Source organism: Rhinoderma darwinii, chromosome 4, assembly GCF_050947455.1.
Source record: "Rhinoderma darwinii isolate aRhiDar2 chromosome 4, aRhiDar2.hap1, whole genome shotgun sequence".
Lineage (NCBI taxonomy): Eukaryota > Metazoa > Chordata > Amphibia > Anura > Rhinodermatidae > Rhinoderma > Rhinoderma darwinii.
The window spans coordinates 177,289,391-177,311,927 of record NC_134690.1 but is presented as its reverse complement, the minus strand read 5'-3'; the positions used below and the strand labels follow the sequence as shown (position 1 = coordinate 177,311,927).

Below are 22,537 nucleotides of genomic sequence, written 5' to 3'. Positions count from 1 at the left end.
TGCTGGAAAATCTTGGGTCCTAACCTATATGTGGATATTACTTTGACATGTTACACCTACCTAAACTTCGTTGCAGACCAAGTACACTCCTTCTTGGCAACGGTGTTCCCTAATAGCAGTAGCCTATTAAGCAATATAATAAATAGGCTATATTTAACCCCTTAGTGACCAGCCCATTTTAGGCCCTAATGACCAAGCTATTTTATTCGTTTTTCTATAGTCACATTCAAAGAGCTATAACTTTTTTATTTTTTCGTCTACATAGCTGTATGAGGACTTGTTTTTTTGCGGGATTAGTTGTACTTTTTAATAGCACCATTTTTGGGTACATATAATTTTTTTATTAACTTTTTTTTGAGGGATTCTAAAAAAAAACTGAAATTCCGCCATTGTTCTATGCGTTTTTAAATTGACGCCGTTCACTGTGCGACGTAAATAACATGTTACCTTTATTCTATGGGTCGGTACGATTACGGCGATACCACATATGTAGAGGTTTCTTATGTTTTACGATTTTTGCATATATTGCTTTTAAATATATCAAATTAAAAAGACATTACTGTTAAGGATCTGCCAGGCTCAGCTTCTGTATCCACGCCCATAGGTAATCAGTCTGCACCTGGTTCTATGTCTGTGAGACTGACTCCATCTTCCACCACTCAGGATGGCAGGCTTAGGAGTGGGAGAGCCTATCACAGCCTGGCCAGACGGAGCTAGCTCCCGCCCTCTGTCTATTAATACCTGCCTTTCCTGTTCCTCCTTGCTTGTGATTCTTCTCGTTTTGTTTCCTGGCCCTGCTGCAGCTTCTTGTACCATTTGACCCTGCTTCATATTGACCCTGGCTTACTGACTACTCTCCTGCTCTGCGTTTGGTACCTCGTACACTCCTGGTTTGACTCGGCTTGTTCACTACTCTCCTGCTCTGCGTTTGGTACCTCGTACACTCCTGGTTTGACTCGGCTCGTTCACCTCTCTTGTTGCTCACGGTGTTGCCGTGGGCAACTGCCCCTTTTCCCTTGCTTCTGTGTACCCTTGTCTGTTTGTCCGTCGTGAACTTATTGAGCGTAGGGACCGTCGCCCAGTTGTACCCCGTCGCCTAGGGCGGGTCGTTGCAAGTAGGCAGGGACTGAGTGGCGGGTAGATTAGGGCTCACTTTTCTGTTTACTTACCCCCTTCATTACATAATCACAAGCCTATATACCTACTCTACCCTGGTCCCTCACACTACTATGGACCCCCTTGAGACCCTGGTTCAGCAAATGCAGGGTCTCTCCCTACAGGTCCAGGCCCTGGCTCAGAGGGTCAACCAGCCTGATGCTACCATGGTAGTGTCCATCACCTCACCTCTTGAACCCCACCTCAAGTTGCCTGACCGGTTCTCAGGGGACCGGAAGACTTTTCTCTCCTTTCGGGAGAGTTGTAGGCTCTATTTTCGTTTAAAGCCCCACTCCTCAGGTTCTGAGAGCCAGCGGGTGGGTATAATTATGTCCCGGCTCCAGGAAGGGCCCCAAGAATGGGCCTTCTCCTTGGCTCCTGACGCCCCTGAACTTTCCTCCGTTGATCTTTTCTTTTCTGCTCTCGGACTCATTTATGATGAGACTGACAGGACTGCCTTTGCCGAGAGTCAGCTGGTGACCTTACGTCAGGGTAAGAGACCTGTTGAGGAGTATTGCTCTGACTTTAGGAAGTGGTGCGTAGCTTCTCGGTGGATTGACCCTGCCTTAAGGTGCCAGTTTAGGTTGGGTCTGTCGAACGCCCTGAAAGACCTGCTTGTTAGCTATCCCTCTTCTGACTCCATAGACCAGGTTATGGCTTTAGCGGTACGACTTGACCGACGTCTCAGGGAACGACAACGTGAACGTTTTTGTGTTTTCTCCTCTGACTCCCCCATGATGCCTCCAGAGGTTCCATTGCTTCGTTCTTCCACGGAAGACTCGGAGGTACCTATGTAGCTCGGGGCCTCCGTGTCCCCCCAACAACGTAGAGAGTTCAGCAGGAAGAATGGTCTATGCTTCTATTGTGGGGATGACAAGCATCAAGTGAACACCTATCCTAGGCATAAGAATAAGCAACAAATTTCCGCGCCTAAGTGATCATCGGGGAGGTCACTTGGGCGCACAGGTATTTCCTGTAAATATGAAACGTAATAAAATCTTGCTTCCCTTTCAGGTCTCTTTTGGTGGTAGGTCTGCTGCCGGCAGTGCCTTCATGGATTCAGGGTCGTCTGCTAATATCATGTCTGTGGAATTTGCTATGTCTCTAGCTATGCCTTTGATTTATTTGCCTAAACCTGTCCCGGTAGTGGGTATCGACTCCACTCCTCTTGCTTATGGTTATTTTACACAGCATACCCCTGTTTTTGAACTCCTTGTTGGCTCCATGCATTTGGAGCAGTGCTCTGTACTGTTGATGCAGGGATTATCATCCGATTTGGTTTTAGGACTTCCCTGGTTGCAGTTGCATAATCCCACGTTTGACTGGAATACTGGGGATCTTACCAAATGGGGTAATGAATGCTTGACGTCATGTTTTTCTGTTAATTCTATTTCTCCCCCTGAGGAGGTGAACACGCTACCTGAGTTTGTTCAGGACTTCGCTGATGTTTTCTCTAAGGAGGCCTCCGAACTGTTACCTCCTCATAGAGAATACGATTGCCTTATCGATTTGGTACCAGGAGCTAAGCTCCCTAAGGGTAGGATATTTAATCTCTCTTGTCCCGAACGTGAAGCCATGAGAGAGTATATCCAGGAATGCCTGGCCAAGGGTTACATTCGCCCCTCTACTTCTCCGGTAGGTGCTCGCTTCTTCTTCGTAGGGAAGAAGGATGGTGGTCTTAGGCCATGCATTGACTACCGTAACTTGAATAAGGTCACTGTAAGGAACCAGTATCCCCTTCCTTTGATTCCTGATCTCTTTAATCAGGTTCAGGGGGCCCAATGGTTCTCTAAGTTTGATCTACGGGGGGGCGTATAACCTTATCCGCATCAAAGAGGGGGATGAGTGGAAGACTGTGTTTAACACGCCCGAAGGTCATTTCGAATACCTCATCATGCCCTTTGGGTTGTGTAATGCTCCCGCGGTCTTCCAGAATTTCATAAATAAGATTTTAAGAGATTACCTGGGGGTATTTCTTGTAGTGTACCTTGATGACATACTTGTGTTTTCCAAGGACTGGTCCTCCCACATTGAGCATGTCAGGAAAGTGCTTCAGGTCCTTCGTGAAAACAAACTGTTTGCTAAGACCGAAAAATGTGTGTTTGGGGTGCAGGAGATACCATTTTTGGGTCAAATCCTCACTCCTCATGAATTCCGCATGGTCCCCGCCAAGGTCCAGGCTGTGGCGGAATGGGTCCAACCTGCCTCCCTGAAGGCGTTACAGTGCTTCTTGGGGTTCGCTAATTATTACAGGAGATGTATTGCTAACTTCTCGGTCATCGCTAAGCCTCTTACGGACCTCACTCGCAAGGGTGCTGATCTCCTCCGCTGGCCTCCTGAGGCTGTCCAGGCTTTTGAGGTCCTTAAGAAGTGCTTTATCTCGGCCCCGGTGTTGGTTCAGCCCAACCAAATGAAGCCATTTATCGTGGAGGTTGACGCGTCCGAGGTGGGAGTGGGGGCTGTCTTGTCCCAGGGTACCAGGTCCCTCACCCATCTCCGTCCCTGTGCCTACTTCTCCAGGAAGTTTTCGCCCACTGAGAGTAACTATGTTATTGACAACCGCGAACTCTTAGCCATTAAATGGGCATTTGAAGAGTGGCGCCACTTCCTGGGGGGGGCTAGGCACCAGGTAACGGTCCTTACCGACCACAAGAATCTGGTTTTCCTAGAATCTGCCCGGAGGCTAAACCCGAGACAAGCTAGATGGGCGTTATTTTTTACCAGGTTAAATTTTTTGTCTACCTATAGGGCTGGGTCTAAAAATATTAAGGCTGATGCACTGTCGCGTAGCTTCATGGCCAGCCCTCCTTCGGAGGAAGATCCTGCTTGTATTTTGCCTCCAGGTATAATCATTTCCTCTATTGATTCTGATTTAGTCTCTGAAATTGCTGCTGATCAAGGTTCAGCTCACGGGAACCTTCCTGAGAACAAGCTGTTTGTTGCCCTGCAATTCCGGCTAAGGTTACTTAGGGAAAATCATGACTCCGCACTATCTGGTCATCCAGGCATCCTGGGTACCAAGCACCTCATTGCCAGAAACTATTGGTGGCCTGGGTTGCCTAAAGATGTTAAGGCCTACGTTGCCGCTTGTGAGGTTTGTGCTAGGTCCAAGACTCCCAGGTCCCGACCAGCGGGCTTACTACGTTCTTTGCCCATTCCCCAGAGACCTTGGACCCATATCTCCATGGATTTTATCACCGATTTGCCTCCATCTCAAGGCAAGTCGGTGGTGTGGGTTGTAGTAGACCGCTTCAGTAAGATGTGCCACTTTGTGCCCCTCAAAAAACTACCCAATGCTAAGACGTTAGCTACCTTGTTTGTCAAACACATCCTGCGTCTCCATGGGGTCCCTGTCAATATTGTTTCTGACAGAGGGGTACAATTTGTTTCTTTGTTTTGGAGAGCCTTCTGTAAAAAGTTGGAGATTGATCTGTCCTTCTCCTCTGCCTTCCATCCTGAAACTAATGGCCAAACCGAGAGGACTAATGAGTCTCTAGAACAATATTTAAGGTGTTTTATCTCTGACTGTCAATATGATTGGGTCTCATTCATTCCCCTCGCCGAATTTTCCCTTAATAACCGGGTCAGTAACTCGTCAGGGGTCTCCCCCTTTTTCTGTAATTTTGGGTTTAATCCACGGTTCTCCTCCGTTTCACCTGGTAGTTCCAACAATCCCGAGGTAGTGGTCGTTCATCGGGAACTGTGCACAGTCTGGGCCCAGGTTCAGAAGAACCTAGAGGCATCCCAGAGCATACAAAAAACTCAGGCAGATAGAAGACGTTCTGCTAACCCCTTGTTTATGGTCGGGGATCTGGTGTGGCTATCGTCAAAGAACTTGCGCCTTAAAGTCCCATCCAAGAAGTTTGCTCCCTGGTTTATAGGGCCGTACAAGGTCATTCAAGTCCTCAATCCTGTCTCCTTCCGACTGGAGTTGCCCCCATCTTTTCGAGTACATGACGTGTTTCATGCCTCCCTCCTTAAACACTGCTCCCCGTCCTTGGCTCTCTCGAGGAAACCTCCTGTCCCTGTTCTCACCCATGAGGGGGTAGAATTCGAGGTGGCCAAGATTGTGGACAGCAAGATGGTCCAAGGCTCCCTTCAGTACCTGGTCCATTGGAGAGGATACGGGCCTGAGGAGAGGACTTGGGTACCCGCCCGGGATGTTCACGCTGGAGTATTGGTCAGGAGGTTCCACCTTCGTTTCCCCAATAAACCAGGTCCATCTAGAAAGGGTCCGGTGGCCCCTCATACAAGGGGGGGTACTGTTAAGGATCTGCCAGGCACAGCTTCTGTATCCACGCCCATAGGTAATCAGTCTGCACCTGGTTCTATGTCTGTGAGACTGACTCCATCTTCCACCACTCAGGATGGCAGGCTTAGGAGTCTATTAATACCTGCCTTTCCTGTTCCTCCTTGCTTGTGATTCTTCTCGTTTTGTTTCCTGGCCCTGCTGCAGCTTCTTGTACCATTTGACCCTGCTTCATATTGACCCTGGCTTACTGACTACTCTCCTGCTCTGCGTTTGGTACCTCGTACACTCCTGGTTTGACTCGGCTTGTTCACTACTCTCCTGCTCTGCGTTTGGTACCTCGTACACTCCTGGTTTGACTCGGCTCGTTCACCTCTCTTGTTGCTCACAGTGTTGCCGTGGGCAACTGCCCCTTTCCCCTTGCTTCTGTGTACCCTTGTCTGTTTGTCTGTCGTGCACTTATTGAGCGTAGGGACCGTCGCCCAGTTGCACCCCGTCGCCTAGGGCGGGTCATTGCAAGTAGGCAGGGACTGAGTGGCTGGTAGATTAGGGCTCACTTGTCTGTTTCCTTACCCCCTTCATTACAATTACATTGATATTTATTTGTATTAATTACAATATTTAAAAACAACAAGGTTTATGTTATAAAGGAGCTAGGGTCGTCGTTTCGGTCATTGAGACCGAGAGGTCCTAGCGCCCCTGTCTGTGAAATTATCTATGCCTCTTTTTGCAACAGAGTTTTGTGTCTATCTCCTCCCGACATTAACGGCCCAATGTGAACAATGCCCACAAATCGCATGCATCGTGCGTTATTTTCGTGTTTTTCTTGCATATGTTGTATTAACCTAGGGCATCCCTCACATGTAACTAGTGATCGTATATGTTCGCGGAATCTTATATACATTGGTCGTATCATTTTTCCTATATAGAATCTCCCACAATTGCAGATCACAGCATATACAACATATTGAGTTCTACAGGTAATCAACTCATTAATTTCGAACGCAAAGCCCCCTAGATTCAGGTTCCTAGTACGTATAATGGAATGGCAAAAGTTACATTGTCCACATTTGTAATTACCCTTCGGACCTCTAGCAGATAACCAGTCCTCATTTCCCTTTTCTTTTTGGGAAAAACGGCCCCTGACCAGTATATCCTTTACATTTTTACATCTCCGAAAATATGCTATTGGTTTTCTAACTGCGAGCTCTATAAGTAGTGGGTCGTTCTCAATTAAATGCCAATTTTTTCTAATGCTCGTTTGGATTACATCATTCATTGGACTATGGCCAAAGGATAGAATAAATCTCTTGTCCTTTTTCAAATTAGATTTATTCCTCTTTGTATTATGTAGTAATAACGATGTTTGTTTTTTTTATTGCTTGCTCTATTCAAAGCTTCTTTTATCAACTCCGATGGGTACCCTCTTTTTTCCAATCTTTTACTCATCTCATCTGCTTGTTCATGAAATGCCTCATCACTGCTATTAATTCGTCTTAAACGTAAAAATTGGGCATATGGTAAAGATTTAGTTATGTGTCTAGGGTGATAACTATCATATCGTAATAGTGTATTAGTGGCTGTAGGTTTTCGATAACCTTTTGTCTGTATCACACCCCCTTCTATCGTTACATATACATCCAAGAATTCGATTTCCTGATTACCATATTTGTGCGTAAAGCTCATATTCAAAGTATTTTTATTTAAATATTTTACAAATTCTAAAAATACTTTCTGTGTGCCAGACCATACTATGAAGATATTGTCTATATAACGTAAGTATAACTGTAGACATTTTGCATAGGGATTAGATCAATTATAAATAATTTTTTCTTCAAAATCCGCTAAAAATAAATTAGCATAAGTCGGAGACACTGGAGTTCCCATCGCCGTTCCCGACTTTTGACGGTACCAAATGTCATCAAACTGGAAGGAATTGTGGCTTAACACAAATTGCAATGCTTCACAAATAAATTCAATGAACATGGGATCACCTTTTGTGTATTGTAATTGATGTCTAATTGCCTGTACACCGGCATCCTGCGGGATGCGGGTGTATAGGCTTTCGACGTCAATACTAGCTAATTTAAAGTCTTGCTGCCATCCAAAATACATTAAAATTGACAGGAAATCCTGAGTGTCCTGTAAATAAGAAGGGATATTTTGTAATAAGGGATATTTCTAAGGGCTTTAACTATTGTATCAATTCTGAATTTGATTTTACTAAATTTGAGATTGATCTTTATAAATCGATACGTAAAATTTATTTACATCGAGTATTTTCTAACAACAAAAACATCTCCCATTGGGGAAAGAAAAGTTACTGTGGGTACTTTAGGCTTTAGTTTAAGTGATAACTTCTCAGCTGAAGATAGAAAAATGTTACATATATTAATGGATGTCCCAATGGAGGAAGTAGATTGCGAATCACAATTGTACAATGCTGAAAGATTTCAGGGTGGAACACCATCTACCTTTAACCCTCCTTTGCCTGCCGGTTCACAATAGGATTTATTTCAAAAAGAAGTTTTACGAGATGTGAAATGTTTGATTTATCCATCAGCCATTCCCAACTTATCAGTTGAGGAAAGAAAAGCATTGAAATGGCTAAGTTCCAATAAAAATTTCATTTTAAAACCGTCAGACAAAGGAGGCAATATAGTACTGCTGTCAAGAGAATATTACATACTGGAAGCTCATCGTCAGTTGGATGATGACACGATCTATGAAATCCTTAAACAAGAACCAACATTGTTGTACCTAAGGTTGTTGAGATCATCATTAAGAAAGGGAGTTGAGGGTGGCTTTTTTTCGGAAAGTTTCAGAGAAAAATTAAATTATACCATTCCCCAAAAGACCATATTGGTATTTAATTCCAAAGGTACACAAATCTATTGAATTTCCCCCGGGACGTCCAATCATATCGGGAATTGGATCAGTTACTTAGCCACTTTCACGCTATCTGGATTGGGTTATGCGCCCATTATTACAAAATATCCCTTCTTATTTACAGGACACTCAGGATTTCCTGTCAATTTTAATGGATTTTGGATGGCAGCAAGACTTTAAATTAGCTATTATTGACGTTGAAAGCCTATACACCCGCATCCCGCAGGATGCCCGTGTACAGGCAATTAGACATCAATTACAATACGCAAATGGTGATCCCATGTTCATTGAATTTATTTGTGAAGCTTTGCAATTTGTGTTAAGCCACAATTCCTTCCAGTTTGATGACATTTGGTACCGTCAAAAGTTGGGAACGGCGATGGGAACTCCAGTGGCTCTGACTTTTGCTAATTTATTTTTAGCGGATTTTGAAGAAAAAATTATTAATTTATATAATCCCTATGCAAAATACCTACAGTTATACTTACGTTATATAGACAATATCTTCATAGTATGGTCTGGCACACAGAAATAATTTTTAGAATTTGTAAAATATTTAAATAAAAATACTTTGAATATGAGCTTTACGCACAAATATGGTAATCAGGAAATCGAATTCTTGGATGTATATGTAACGATAGAAGGGGGTGTGATACAGACAAAAGGTTATCGAAAACCTACAGCCACTAATACACTATTACAATATGATAGTTATCACCCTAGACACATAACTAAATCTTTACCATATGCCCAATTTTTTTACATTTAAGACGAATTAATAGCAGTGATGAGGCATTTCATGAACAAGCAGATGAGATGAGTAAAAGATTGGAAAAAAGAGGGTACCCATCAGAGTTGATAAAATAAGCTTTGAATAGAGCAAGCAATAATAAACAAACATCGTTATTACAGCATAATACAAAGAGGAATAAATCTAATTTTAAAAAGGACAAGAGATTTATTCTATCCTTTGGCCATAGTCCAATGAATGATGTAATATGAACGAGCATTAGAAAAACTTGGCATTTAATTGAGAACAACCCACTACTTATGGAGCTCGCAGTTAGAAAACCAATAGTATCTTTTCAGAGATGTAAAAATTTAAAGGATATACTGGTCAGGGGCCGTTTTTCCCAAAAAGAAAAGGGAAATGCGACCTGGTTATTTGCTAGAGGTCCGAAGAGTAATTACAAATGTGGACAATGTAACTATTGCCATTCCATTATACGTACTAGGAACCTGAATCTAGGGGGCTTTGCGTTCTAAATTAATGAGTTGATTACCTGTAGGACTCAATATGTTGTATATGCTATGATCTGCAATTGTGGGAGATTCTATATAGGAAAAACGATACGACCAATGTATATAAGATTCCGCGAACATATACAATCACTAGTTACATGTGAGGAATGCCCTAGGTTAATACAACATATGCAAGAAAAACATGAAAATAACGCACGATGCATGAGATTTGTGGGCATTGTTCACATTGGGCCGTTAATGTCGGGAGGAGATAGACACAAAACTCTATTGCAAAAAGAGGCAGAGATAATTTCACAGACAGGGGCGCTAGGACCTCTCGGTCTCAATGACCGAAACAACCTAAGCTCCTTTATAACATAAACCTTGTTGTTTTTAAATATTGTAATTAATACAATTAAATATCAATGTAATGTCTTTTTAATTTGATATATTTACGGTGCATGTATCACAAAAGTATATTGTGCATTTCCCTGTCTTTTTGTATTTTCATTCTGTTATGTAATGACTCGCACTGATTTGTGTATAAAAAGGCATGTGGAGGAAGTGACGCCAGGGCCTTGAGAAAGCGTGTACGCACGTGAAATGGCCGTAGGCTATTCCACATCCTGACTTAGAACTCTTTTTGAATAAAGTAATTGTGTTGCAAGTCCGGTGAGTGCCTCGATATTTCTATATGTTTAGATCAAGTTGGTTGTGCTATACCATTCGATGAGCAACTACGGGGCAACTTGTCTGCAATAATCCATAAAGGAAAAAAGCCATCTGATAAACTCCTATCTTTTTAATACCGGTTCAACAGTGCCAGCCTTTTCCTTCTTCCTACTTATTAAATATTGTTCTAGAGACTGATTAGTCCTCTCAGTTTGGCCATTAGTTTCAGGATGGAAGGCCGAGGAGAAGGACAGATCAATCTCCAACTTTTTACACAAAGCTTTCCAAAACAATGAAGCAAATTGTACCCCTCTGTCAGAAACAATATTGACAGGAACCCCATGGAGACGCAGGATGTGTTTGACAAACAAGGTAGCTAACGTCTTGGCATTGGGTAGTTTCTTGAGGGGCACAAAATGGCACATTTTACTGAAGTGGTCTACTACAACCCACACCACCGACTTGCCTTGAGATGGAGGCAAATCGGTGATAAAATCCATGGAGATATGGGTCCAAGGTCTCTGAGGAATGGGCAAAGAACATAATTAGCCCGCTGGTCGGGACCTGGGAGTCTTGGAACTAGCACAAATTTCACAAGCGGCGACGTAGGCCTTAACGTCTTTAGGCAACCCAGGCTACCAATAGTTTCTAGCAATGAGGTGTTTGGTACCCAGGATGCCTGGGTGGCCAGATAGTGCAAAGTCATGATTTTCCCTGAGTACCCTTAGCCGGAATTGCAGGGGAACAAACAGCTTGTTCTCAAGAAGGTTCCCAGGAGCTGAACCTTGATCAGCTGCAATTTCGGAGACTAAGTCAGAATCAACAGAGGATATGATTATACCTTGGGGCAAAACACAAACAGGATCTTCCTCCGAAGGAGGGCTGGCCATGAAGCTACGCGACAGTGCATCAGTTTAATATTTTTAGACCCAGCCCTATAGGTGACCACAAAGTTGAATCTAGTAAAAAACAATGCACATCGAGCTTGTCTCGGGTTTAGCCTCCGGGCAGATTCTAGGAAAACCAGATTCTTGTGGTCGGTAAGGACAGTTACCTGGTGCCTAGCCCCCTCCAAGAAGTGGCGCCACTCTTCAAATGCCCATTTAATGGCTAAGAGTTTGCGGTTGCCCACATCATAGTTACTCTCAGTGGGCGAGAACTTCCTGGTGAAGTAGGCACAGGGACGGAGATGGGTCAGGGACCTGGTACCCTAGGACAAGACCGCACCCACTCCCACCTCGGAGGCGTCAACCTCCACGATAAATGGCTCCATTTGGTTAGGCACTGGGGCAGAGATAAAGCACTTCTTAAGGATCTCAAAAGCCTAGACCGCCTCCGGAGGCCAGTGGAGGAGATCAGCACCTTTGCGAGTAAGATCCGTAAGAGGCTTAGCGATGACCGAGAAGTTAGCAATAAATCTCCTGTAATAATTAGCAAACCCCAGGAAGCACTGTAACGCCTTCAGGGAGGCAGGTTGGACCCATTCAGCCACAGATTGAACCTTGGCAGGGTCCATGCGGAATTCATTAGGAGTGAGGATTTGACCCAAAAAAGGTATCTCCTGCACCCCAAACACACATTTTTCGGATTTAGCAAAGAGTTTGTTTTCCCGAAGGGCCTGGAGCACCTTCCTGACATGCTCAATGTGGGAGGACCAGTCCTTGGAAAACACAAGTATGTCATCAAGGTACACTACAAGAAATACCCCCAGGTAGTCTCTTAAAATCTCATTTATGAAATTCTGGAAGACCGCGGGAGCATTACACAACCCAAAGAGCATGACGAGGTATTCGAAATGACCTTCGGGCGTGTTAAATGCAGTCTTCCACTCATCCCCTTCTCTGATTCGGATAAAGCTATAAGTCCCACGAAGATCAAACTTAGAGAACCATTGGGACCCCTGAACCTGATTGAAGAGATCAGGAATCAAAGGAAGGGGATACTGGTTCCTTACAGTGACCTTATTCAAGTATCGGTAATCGATGCACGGCCTAAGACCACCATCCTTCTTCCCTACGAAGAAGAAACCAGCACCTACCGGAGAAGTAGAGGGGCGAATGTAACCCTTGGCCAGGCTTTCCTGGATATATTCTCTCATGGCCTCACGTTCGGGACAAGAGAGATTAAAAATCCTACCCTTAGGGAGCTTAGCTCCTGGTACCAAATTGATTGCGCAATCTTATTCTCTATGAGAAGGTAACACTTCGGAGGCCTTTTTAGAAAAAACATCAGTGAAGTCCTGAATAAACTCAGGTAGAGTGTTTTCCTCCTCAGGGTGAGAAATAAAATTAACAGAAAAACAGGTCGTCATGCATTCATTACCCCATTTGGTAAAATCCCCAATATTCCAGTTAAACGTGGGATTATGCATCTGCAACCAGGGAAGGCCTAAAACCAAATCGGACGATAATCCCTGCATCACCAGTACAGAGCACTGCTCCAAAACAATGGAGCCAACAATGAGTTCAAAAACAGGGGTATGCTGCGTAAAATAACCATTAGCAAGTGGAGTGGAGTCGATACCCACTACCAGGACAGGTTTAGGCAAATCAATCAATGGCATAGCTAGAGACATAGCAAATTCCACAGACATAATATTAGCAGAAGACCCTGAATCCACGAATGCACTGCCGGTGGCAGACCTACCCTCAAAAGAGACCTGAAAGGGAAGCAAGATCTTATTAGCTTTCATATTTACGGGAAATACCTCTGCGCCCAAGCGACGTCCCCGATGGTCTCTTAGGCGCGGAAGTATTCTGGATGCTTATTCTTACGCCTTGGACAGTTGTTCACTTGATGCTTGTCATCCCCACTGTAGAAGCAGAGACCATTCTTCCTGCAGAGCTCTCTACGTTGTTGGGGAGACACGGAGGCCCCGAGTTGCATTGGTTCATCCGAGATTCCCGTGGAAGGACGAAGCAACGGAACCTCGGGAGCCATCATGGGGAAGCCACAGGAGAAGGCACAAAAACGTTCAAGTCGTCGTTCCCTGAGGCGTCGGTCAAGACGTACCGCTAAAGCCATAACCTGATCTAGAGAGTCAGAAGAGGGATAGCTAACTAATAGGTCTTTCAGGGCATTCGACAGACCCAATCTAAACTGGCACCTCAAGGCAGGGTCATTCCACCGAGAAGCTACCCGCCACTTCCTAAAGTCAGAACAGTACTCCTCAACGGGTCTCTTACCCTGACGTAAGGTCACCAGCTGACTCTCGGCAAGGCAGTCTTGTCAGTCTCGTCATAGATGAGCCCGAGAGCTGAAAAAAAAGGTCAACAGAGGAAAGTTCAGGGGCCTCAGGAGCCAAGGAGAAGGCCCATTCTTTGGGGCCGTCCTGGAGCCGGAACATAATTATACCCACTCGCTGGCTCTCAGAACCTGAGGAGTGGGGTCTTAATCGGAAATAGAGCCTACAACTTTTCCGAAAGGAGAAAAAAGTCTTCCGGTCCCCTGAGAACCGGTCAGGCAACTTGAGGTGGGGTTCAAGAGGTAAGGTGGAGGGCACTACCTGGATAGCATCACACTGGTTGCACCTCTGAGCCTGGGCTTGGACCTGTAGGGAGAGACCCTGCATTTGCTGAGCCAGGGTCTCAAGGGGGTCCATAGTTGTGTAGGAACCAGGGTAGAAAAGGTATATGAAGGCCTGTGATTATGTAATGTCGGTGTAGGGAGACAGACAGGTGAGCCCTAATCTACCCGCCACTCAGTACCTGCCTACTTGCACGGCCCGTCCTAGCCGACGGCGTACAACTGGGCGACGGTCCCTACGCTCAATAAGTGCATGACAGACAAACAGACAAGGGTACACAGAAGCTAAGGGAAATGGGGTAGTTGCCCACGGCAACACCGTGAGCAACAAGAGTAGTGAACGAGCCGTGTCAAACCAGGAGTGTAAGAGGTACCAAACGCAAAGCAGGAGAGTAGTCACTAAAGCCAGGGTCAATTTGAAGCAGAGGTCAATAGCACTAGCAGGAACAGCAGAGCCAGTAAACCAGACAGAATCACGGGCAAAGGAAGAGCAGGAAATGAAGGTATAAATAGACCGAGGGCGGGAGCTAGCTCCGTCTGGCCAGGCTGTGATAGGTTCTCCCACTCCTCAGCCTACCAGCCTGAGTTGTAGCAGATCGAGTCACTCTATCTGACCTAGGAGCAGATGCAGACTGATTAACCATGGGCGTCGACACAGAAGCTGTGTCTGGCAGATCCTTTAGGGTATGTTCACACGAGGGCGTCCGTAACGGCTGAAATTACGGGGATGTTTCAGCCTGAAAACATACCCGTAATTTCAGCCGTAACGGCATGTGCAGGCGCTTGAACGGCGCGTCCATTACGGACGTAATTGGCGCTGCTATTCATTGGAGTCAATGAATAACGGCTCCACATACGGCCAAAGAAGTGACAGGTCATTTGACAGCGGCGCGTAAATTACGCCTCGTGTGAACAGACAAACGTCTGCCCATTGCTTTCAATGGGCAGATGTTTGTCAGCGCTATTGAGGCGCTATTTTTGGACCTAATTCGGGGCAAAAACGCCCAAATTACGTCCGTAATTAGTGCGTGTGAACATACCCTTACAATATCATTGTAGGTGCTCTGATATGTTACACTAAGTTCATGTCTATGTTACAATGTTCTATAATTAGCTCATGCTTACGATTTCAAGACCTTATTGTTTTACTTACATGTATAATGTAATGGCTTCCTGTTTGCATATCTTTTCTGTGTTACATGTTACAATCAATACGAATAAATAAAGAATGATAAAAAAAATACTTTGGGCCAAGTGAATTCCAATGCAAACAAAAGATTTAGAACATTTTTATTTAGTTTGGTGAATCCATTACACACATCTGAGAGAAAAAAATTAAAATGTCATACCTAACAAGTAAGCTTGAGATGGTCTTTTTTAAAGACTTTCGATTGAGCCTGTACAGCGCTCACTCGGCTTTCCGAGGAAAGCCGATCAGAAACAAAGCGGCACAGTGCTTCTGCTGCTTCGTTTTAGCGATCGGTGGGGGTCTCAGTGTTCCGTCCCCCACCAATGAAAACTTCTAACATGTCACTATAACATGTCAAATGTTTTTTAAAAGTTTAGTTACCCTTTGATCAGATAACTTTAAGATACCTAGGGAACTTTAACATAAAAAAAATGTTCTAGGGCAAAGTGTTAGTGTTTACAATTAGTCTCCAACAATCCTTTTTACAAATCAGTTTTCAAATTAAGATCAGTTATCTGATTGGTTGCTAAGGGTAATACTGGATTTCTTGTTAGTATCATTATTATGTTTAAGCCCCAAAACATTTATTTCTAATTATACATTACTAAATAATCTGTGAATAAGTCTGTGTATGAAGGTCTTGCAATGATATACAATAACGTATTAGATTTAGAAGTCTAACCCTTATAATGCTTTGACATCTTAATCTAACATGTTTTCTTTCTTTCCAGCTCATGCCTGTCGACAACCAGAAACACCCATTCATGCAGATGTGAAAGCAATAGATCTACCTACACTAGGATATACATTAATATATACTTGCCAGTCTGGACATTTTTTAGCTGGTGGGTCTGAGCACAGAACATGTAAAAGTGATATGAAATGGACAGGAAAACTTCCTTTTTGTAAAAGTAAGTCTCTGCCCCTCCCCCCCTCTCTAATAAAAATATTAAAAAAAAATTGTAGCATCTTAAGAAGAAACAGAATCTCAAGCCAAGGTATGTTTATTTGAACTGGTTCAGACATGGTTAGCTTACATGGAGTATTATCTATAATTTTACCATCTACTGCCCATTTATTTTAATTATAATATTGTTTTAAACTAATCATTTTTAACAGAAATGTTATAAAATGTACAGCTATGTTAACCATGTATCTGTTTAGTTAACCACTAGCGTTCTGAAGATTACCAGTCAACCACAGTAGTTACCACAGTTTATGCTGTTAGATTTGTTTGATCATTGCAGTTGGTAATGGAAACTGTTGAGACAAAAATGTACTGCTCTTGATTAGAGAACCATCATGGCTCTTCAAGCTCTATTCGATGTTGGGAAGGTTTTTTAAGTAGTAATATGGAAAATTTGTCCACATTTATTTTACCCCTTCCCACAAGCATTTGGCTAAAACAAACAAAAAAAATACATACACACATTTTATTTTTTTTCAAATGAATACTTTATTTTTTTTAAAGTCTGTGAATCTACTCCATGGACAAATTTAGATTTTTGTTCATGAAGGAATGGACATTGAATAAATTAAATAAGGAGCCAAAATCTTAGGTGGTTAATCCACAATGACATCAAGATTCTTGAATATGATACTTGATGGAGGTTTTGCTAGGCACTGACTTAACCCGACATGAATGGATATTGAGCAGTTTTATTACTGCATATAGTATATCATGGATCTTTGTATCTTCTGTTTTCGAACAAAGGATCAATAAATGCCCATAAAGTGAGGTCCTCAAAACTTGAAAGTTATATTTTAACAGTCTACTACTGCATAGTAGAAGTTAAATTAAAGGGGTTGTCAAGGATTAGTAAAACATGGCTGCTTTCTTCTAAAAACAGCAACACCTGTTCACAAGTAAAGTGTGGTATAGCAGCTCAGCCTCATTAAAAATGAAGAGGAGCTGCTATACCAGACGCAATCCATTAACAAGTGTAACGTTGTTTTAAGAAAAAAGCAATCATTTTTTTCTGATCCTGTGCAATAAATAATCAAACAATCAACATGAGCTCAAGGTGCAGCTTTATTCTGAGGGGATTCAGAAAAATCTCTATCTCTTATGTCTATATGTATTTTGCAGGTAAAGGACTCAGGGAAATTAATTCAACTGTCACAAAAACTCCAGGTTCGTAAAAACATTATTTCTTCCTTGTTTGAATGATCTTTAAAAAAAATACATATATATATATATATATATATATATATATATATATAGATACATATATATATATATATATATATATATACAGCCTGAATGACCACTTTATTAGAAATACCCAACAAGTAGCCGCATTGGTCCTCTGTTGGCCTTCAGAACCATGGCAATTCGTTGTGGCATAGATTCCACTAGGTGTAAAAGTCATTCTGCGGTAACATTGGCCCATGCGGACAGGGTAGCTTCTCACACAGTTGCTGCTAGAGTGTCCTTCTGCTATGCTATATGGTAGACAGCTGCCATGAAGGGATGAGCTTGGTCAGCCACAATGTTTATGTAAACCCTACTCTTCAAATGTATGAGAAGACCCATGGTTAGCCAAGAAAACATTCTCCACGCCATCACTCCACCTCCACCAGCCTAAACTGTTGGCATCTGACAGGAAGTGTTCATCGATTCATGCTGTTTGCACCAAATTCTGACCCTCCCATTAGCATGTTGCAACAGAAATTTGGATTCATCTGACAAACCAATGTTTTTCCACTGCTCAGTGATCCAATTTTTGCGCTCTTTTGCCCACTAGAGTCTCGCCTTTCTGTTTTCCTTAGACAGCCATGGCACTCAAACTGGTCATCTGCTGTTATAGCCTATCCATGCTAAGGAATGATTTCTGGAGAAAGAGTTCTGTGCTTGGAGACGTTAGTTGGAGCACCAGTGTCACGTTGGGTACGTGGACCCACTGGGCCGTACTGCCATAACGGTATGGCAGCTGGCCAAAATCTATAGTTTGCATAGGTGTACCAGTGGTAGCTTCGGACCGTAGCAAGGCAGGCTCAGAAGGGCCTTTGGCAGCAGGCGGACACCAGGCGTGGTGTAACAGGACAGGTGTGGTACACAGCACAGCACGACTCCAACTCAATACGGCACTTGACCAGGATAGCAGGGGATACAGGTTACAGGTAGAAAACTGGGAACTGGAAGACACTAGGAGACCATTTGCAGAGACAAACTAGCTTAACATCAACAAAGCTCAGGCAAGGCAGGTAGGGGCTAGGTCCCTCTTATAGTCCAGAGTGTTCATGGGCTAATTTGGCACTTTAACTCAGGTGCGCATGCTGGCCCTTTTAATAGAGGGCACGAGCATGCGCGCGCACCCTACAGGGCCCGGACGAGAGAAACGGAAGTGAGCGCTGGCGTCTCCTGAGGATGAGATGGGGGCCAGCGCCCACGGCTGCGGCCATGGGCATGACAACCAACATTATATTCAGCTGCAATTTGTTTGACTGTGCACCACCTGTTCATCAGAACGATTCTTGACATCCTCCTCTAACCTCTTTTATCTTTTGTGATGTTTTTCCTTGATCACACTATTCTCGGTTTACTCTCGACACAGTTGCACTAGAAAACCCCAAAATGTTGTCAGTTTTTGAAATACCATCCTCCTTTAGTATAGCACCGATAACATGCATCATTTGAAGTAGCTCAAAATGCTCCGTTTTAAAATTCTAATGTGGATTCACACTGAAACTAGTCTACGGAAATGTGCTCACTTGACTTTATGCTGCACTCCGGGGCCACGTATCTAATTTCCGTACAGGAATACTTCAATCGTGAAAATGCAGGTGTCTCTAATAAAGTGGCCATTCAATATATATATATATATATATATATATATATATATATATATATATATATATATATATATATATATATATATACACAGTGAAGGAAATAAGTATTTGATCCCTTGATGATTTTGTAAGTTTGCCCACTGTCAAAGACATGAGCAGTCTAGAATTTTTAAGCTAGCTTAATTTTACCAGTGAGAGATAGATTACATATAAAAAAAAAAGAAGATCACATAGTCAAAATTATATATATTTATTTGCATTGTGCACAGAGAAATAAGTATTTGATCCCCTACCAACTATTAAGAGTTCAGCCTCCTCCAGACCAGTTACACGCTCCAAATCAACTTGGTGCCTGCATTAAAGACAGCTGTCTTAAATGGTCACCTGTATAAAAGACTCCTGTCCACAGACTCAATTAATCAGTCTGACTCTAACCTCTACAACATGGGCAAGACCAAAGAGCTTTCTAAGGATGTCAGGGACAAGATCATAGACCTGCACAAGGCTGGAATGGGCTACAAAACCATAAGTCAGACACTGGGTGAGAAGGAGACAACTGTTGGTGCAATAGTAAGAAAATGGAAGACATACAAAATATAAAATGACTGTCAATCGACATCGATGTGGGGCTCCATGCAAAATCTCACTTCGTGGGGTATCCTTGATCCTGAGGAAGGTGAGAGCTCAGCCGAAAACTACACGGGGGAAACTTGTTAATGATCTCAAGGCAGCTGGGACCACAGTCACCAAGAAAACCATTGGTAACACATTACGCCGTAATGGATTAAAATCCTGCAGTGCCCGCAAGGTCCCCCTTCTAAAGAAGGCACATGTACAGGCCCGTCTGAAGTTTGCAAATGAACATCTGGATGATTCTCAGAGTGATTGGGAGAAGGTGCTGTGGTCAGATGAGACAAAAATTGAGCTCTTTGGCATTAACTCAACTCGCCTTGTTTGGAGGAAGAGAAATGCTGCCTATGACCCAAAGAACACCATCCCCACTGTCAAGCATGGAGGTGGAAACATTATGTTTTGGGGGTGTTTCTCTGCTAAGGGCACAGGACTACTTCACCGCATCAATGGGAGAATGGATGGAGCCATGTACCGTCAAATCCTGAGTGACAACCTCCTTCCCTCCACCAGGACATTAAAAATAGCTCGTGGCTGGGTCTTCCAGCACAACAATGACCCGAAACATACAGCCAAGGCAACAAAGGAGTGGCTCAAAAAGAAGCACATTAAGGTCATGGAGTGGCCAAGCCAGTCTCCAGACCTTAATCCCATCGAAAACTTTACTGATTTACAGATGATCTGCAAAGAGGAGTGGGCCAAAATTCCATCTAACATGTGTGCAAACCTCATCATCAACTGCAAAAAAAGTCTGACTGCTGTGCTTGCCAAAAAGGGTTTTGCCACCAAGTATTAAGTCTTGTTTGCCAAAGGGATCAAATACTTATTTCTCTGTGCACAATGCAAATAAATATATATAATTTTGACAATGTGATTTTCTGTTTGTTTTTTTAAAATAATCTATCTCTCACTGGTAAAATTAACCTAGCCTAAAAATTCTAGACTGTCCATGTCTTTGTCAGTGGGCAAACTTACAAAATCAGCAAGGGATCAAATACTTATTTCCTTCACTGTATATATATATATATATATATATATATATATATATATATATATATATATATATATATATATATATGTATACTGGGTATATTGATTAGCCATGCCATCTGGCACCAGGTAATGAGCAGCAGATAATTTAAATCCTGTAAGTTGCACGGAGGGCCTTCATGGATCGGGTTTGTTTTTAGGGCACATACCACAGATTCTCGATCGAAATAAGATCTGGGGAATTTTGAGGCCCAGTCAACACCTTGAACTCTTTGTCATGTTCCTCAAACCATTCCTGAACAATTTTTGTAGTGTGGCAGGAGCATTATCCTGCTGAAAGAGGCCACTGTTATTAGGGAATATTGTTACCAAGTGGGGGTGTACTTGGTCTGCCACAGTGTTTAGGTAATTGATGAATTTGGTATTGGAGAACTTGACTAAGACCCACAGAGCCCTGACCTCAACCCCATTGAATACCTTTGGTATGAACTATAAGAAAGATTGCGAGCCAGGCTCTCTCGTCCAAAATCATTGACTGACCTCACAAATGCTCTTCTGGATGAATGAGAAAAATTGCTTACACTCTCAAAATCTTGTAGAAAAACTTCCTAGAAGAGTGGAAGCTGTTTTGTTTTTTTATAGCAAAGGGGGTACCAACTTCATATTAATGCCTATGGATTTAAAATGGGATGTCATAAAAGCTGCTGTAGGTATAATGTGTAGGTGTCCCAATACTTTTGTCCATATAGTGTATATGCCAGGACCCAAGTTTTCCCAGGAGAACATTGTCCAGCGTATCACACAACCTTCGCTGGCTTGCTTTCGTTCTAAAGTGCATTCTAGTGCCATCTCTTCCCCTGGATAATGACGCACTTGCACCTAGCCGTCCACACGCTGTAAGAGAAATCATGATTCATCAGACCTGGCCACTTCCTTCCATTTCTCCAAGGTTCCACCCCTTATTTTTGAGAGTAACCTAATAATATAGTTTGTAAGGCTGAAAACAGATATAAATCCATCCAGTTCAGCCTATTATACTGCAAAATGAGGCCATAACCCTCATAAGGCAAAATACTTTTTTCCTCATCTTAGGTAAAAAAGAATTCCTTCCTGTCTCCAGTAAATTTTCATAAAAGAACTAGCACTGGATAAGCTTTTATCATTAGTAGTAGTAAAAGTTAAAGTGGATCTGTCACTTATGTTAGGGCAGCATATTACAGGTAAAGCTCCATTCATCTATTAGCCAAAACGGCACAAAAACATATTGTGCCATTTGGCTAGTAGGAGCAATCAAAGAATACAGCGGACTCATAGTTATGAGTCCGATGTATCCATAAGGATAGCGCTCCCCCACCTCTCCTACCCCCTTCACTGGTGATTAATGGGATACACAGCAGACAGCCGTCAATCACTGTGATGAGGGCAGGGAGAAGCGGGGGGAGGACTCTCCCTGTGATACACTGGACATAACTATGAGTACGTGGTAGTCTTTGATCACTCCCATAAGCCAAATGGCACAATATTTTTTACCTAGGGCAGCATATTGAGGTGACAAATCCGCTTTAGTACTAGTAGCAGTAGTACTGATATGACTTGTTCAGACAGGAAATACAGATAACCTAACATTGTGTATTTATTTTCAGTTCCTTCAGATGTTTTTTCTGTGAACTCTGTGTGGAAAGGGTTTTATGAATATCTTGGAAAGCAACATTCGGGAACCTTAACTGTTGACTGGTTTAATAACACAAGCAGTAAAGTGAATGGAACATTATTAGATACGAACAATAGTGAATTAAAATTATCAGGTAAGTTAAAATGTATAAAGTACTGTTATGTTTTAGAAACCTAAGTACTGACAACCAATGTAATGCCAAATTCCACATTTATAGTCTGTTTTATTAGTTATTGAAAAATGATATGTCCTGCCAGCATTATTCGATCTAGGATATTCCGTTTCTTATCATACTCTCACTCGGCTGTTTTCTTAACTACCATAGAGTTGTATAGAGTAGCAGCACACATGCTTTGCCCCTCTCAGATGTACTAATGGGGAAGCGTGGTGCCTTGTTTTACTAATCAAGGGGAATCCCAGCTGTCAGACCCCCGCCTATCTAATATTTATCACTTATTCACTGAATAGGTGATAATGTTAATGGTTATAATACCAATTTAATATATGTTTTTTCAATGTTCGTTACTTT

The 22,537-nt window shown here is 42.8% G+C and overlaps 1 protein-coding gene across 1 annotated transcript in view; it reads left to right on the top strand.

Moving 5' to 3' along the window:
- CSMD1 (CUB and Sushi multiple domains 1) overlaps positions 1-22,537 on the top strand; it is a 1,675,903-nt gene that overhangs the window by 1,633,077 nt on the left and 20,289 nt on the right. The window contains exons 64-66 of the mRNA XM_075861938.1: positions 15,653-15,832; positions 17,011-17,055; positions 21,980-22,141. Coding sequence (XP_075718053.1) covers positions 15,653-15,832; positions 17,011-17,055; positions 21,980-22,141 — 387 coding nt within the window. The remainder of the gene's footprint in view (positions 1-15,652; positions 15,833-17,010; positions 17,056-21,979; positions 22,142-22,537) is intronic.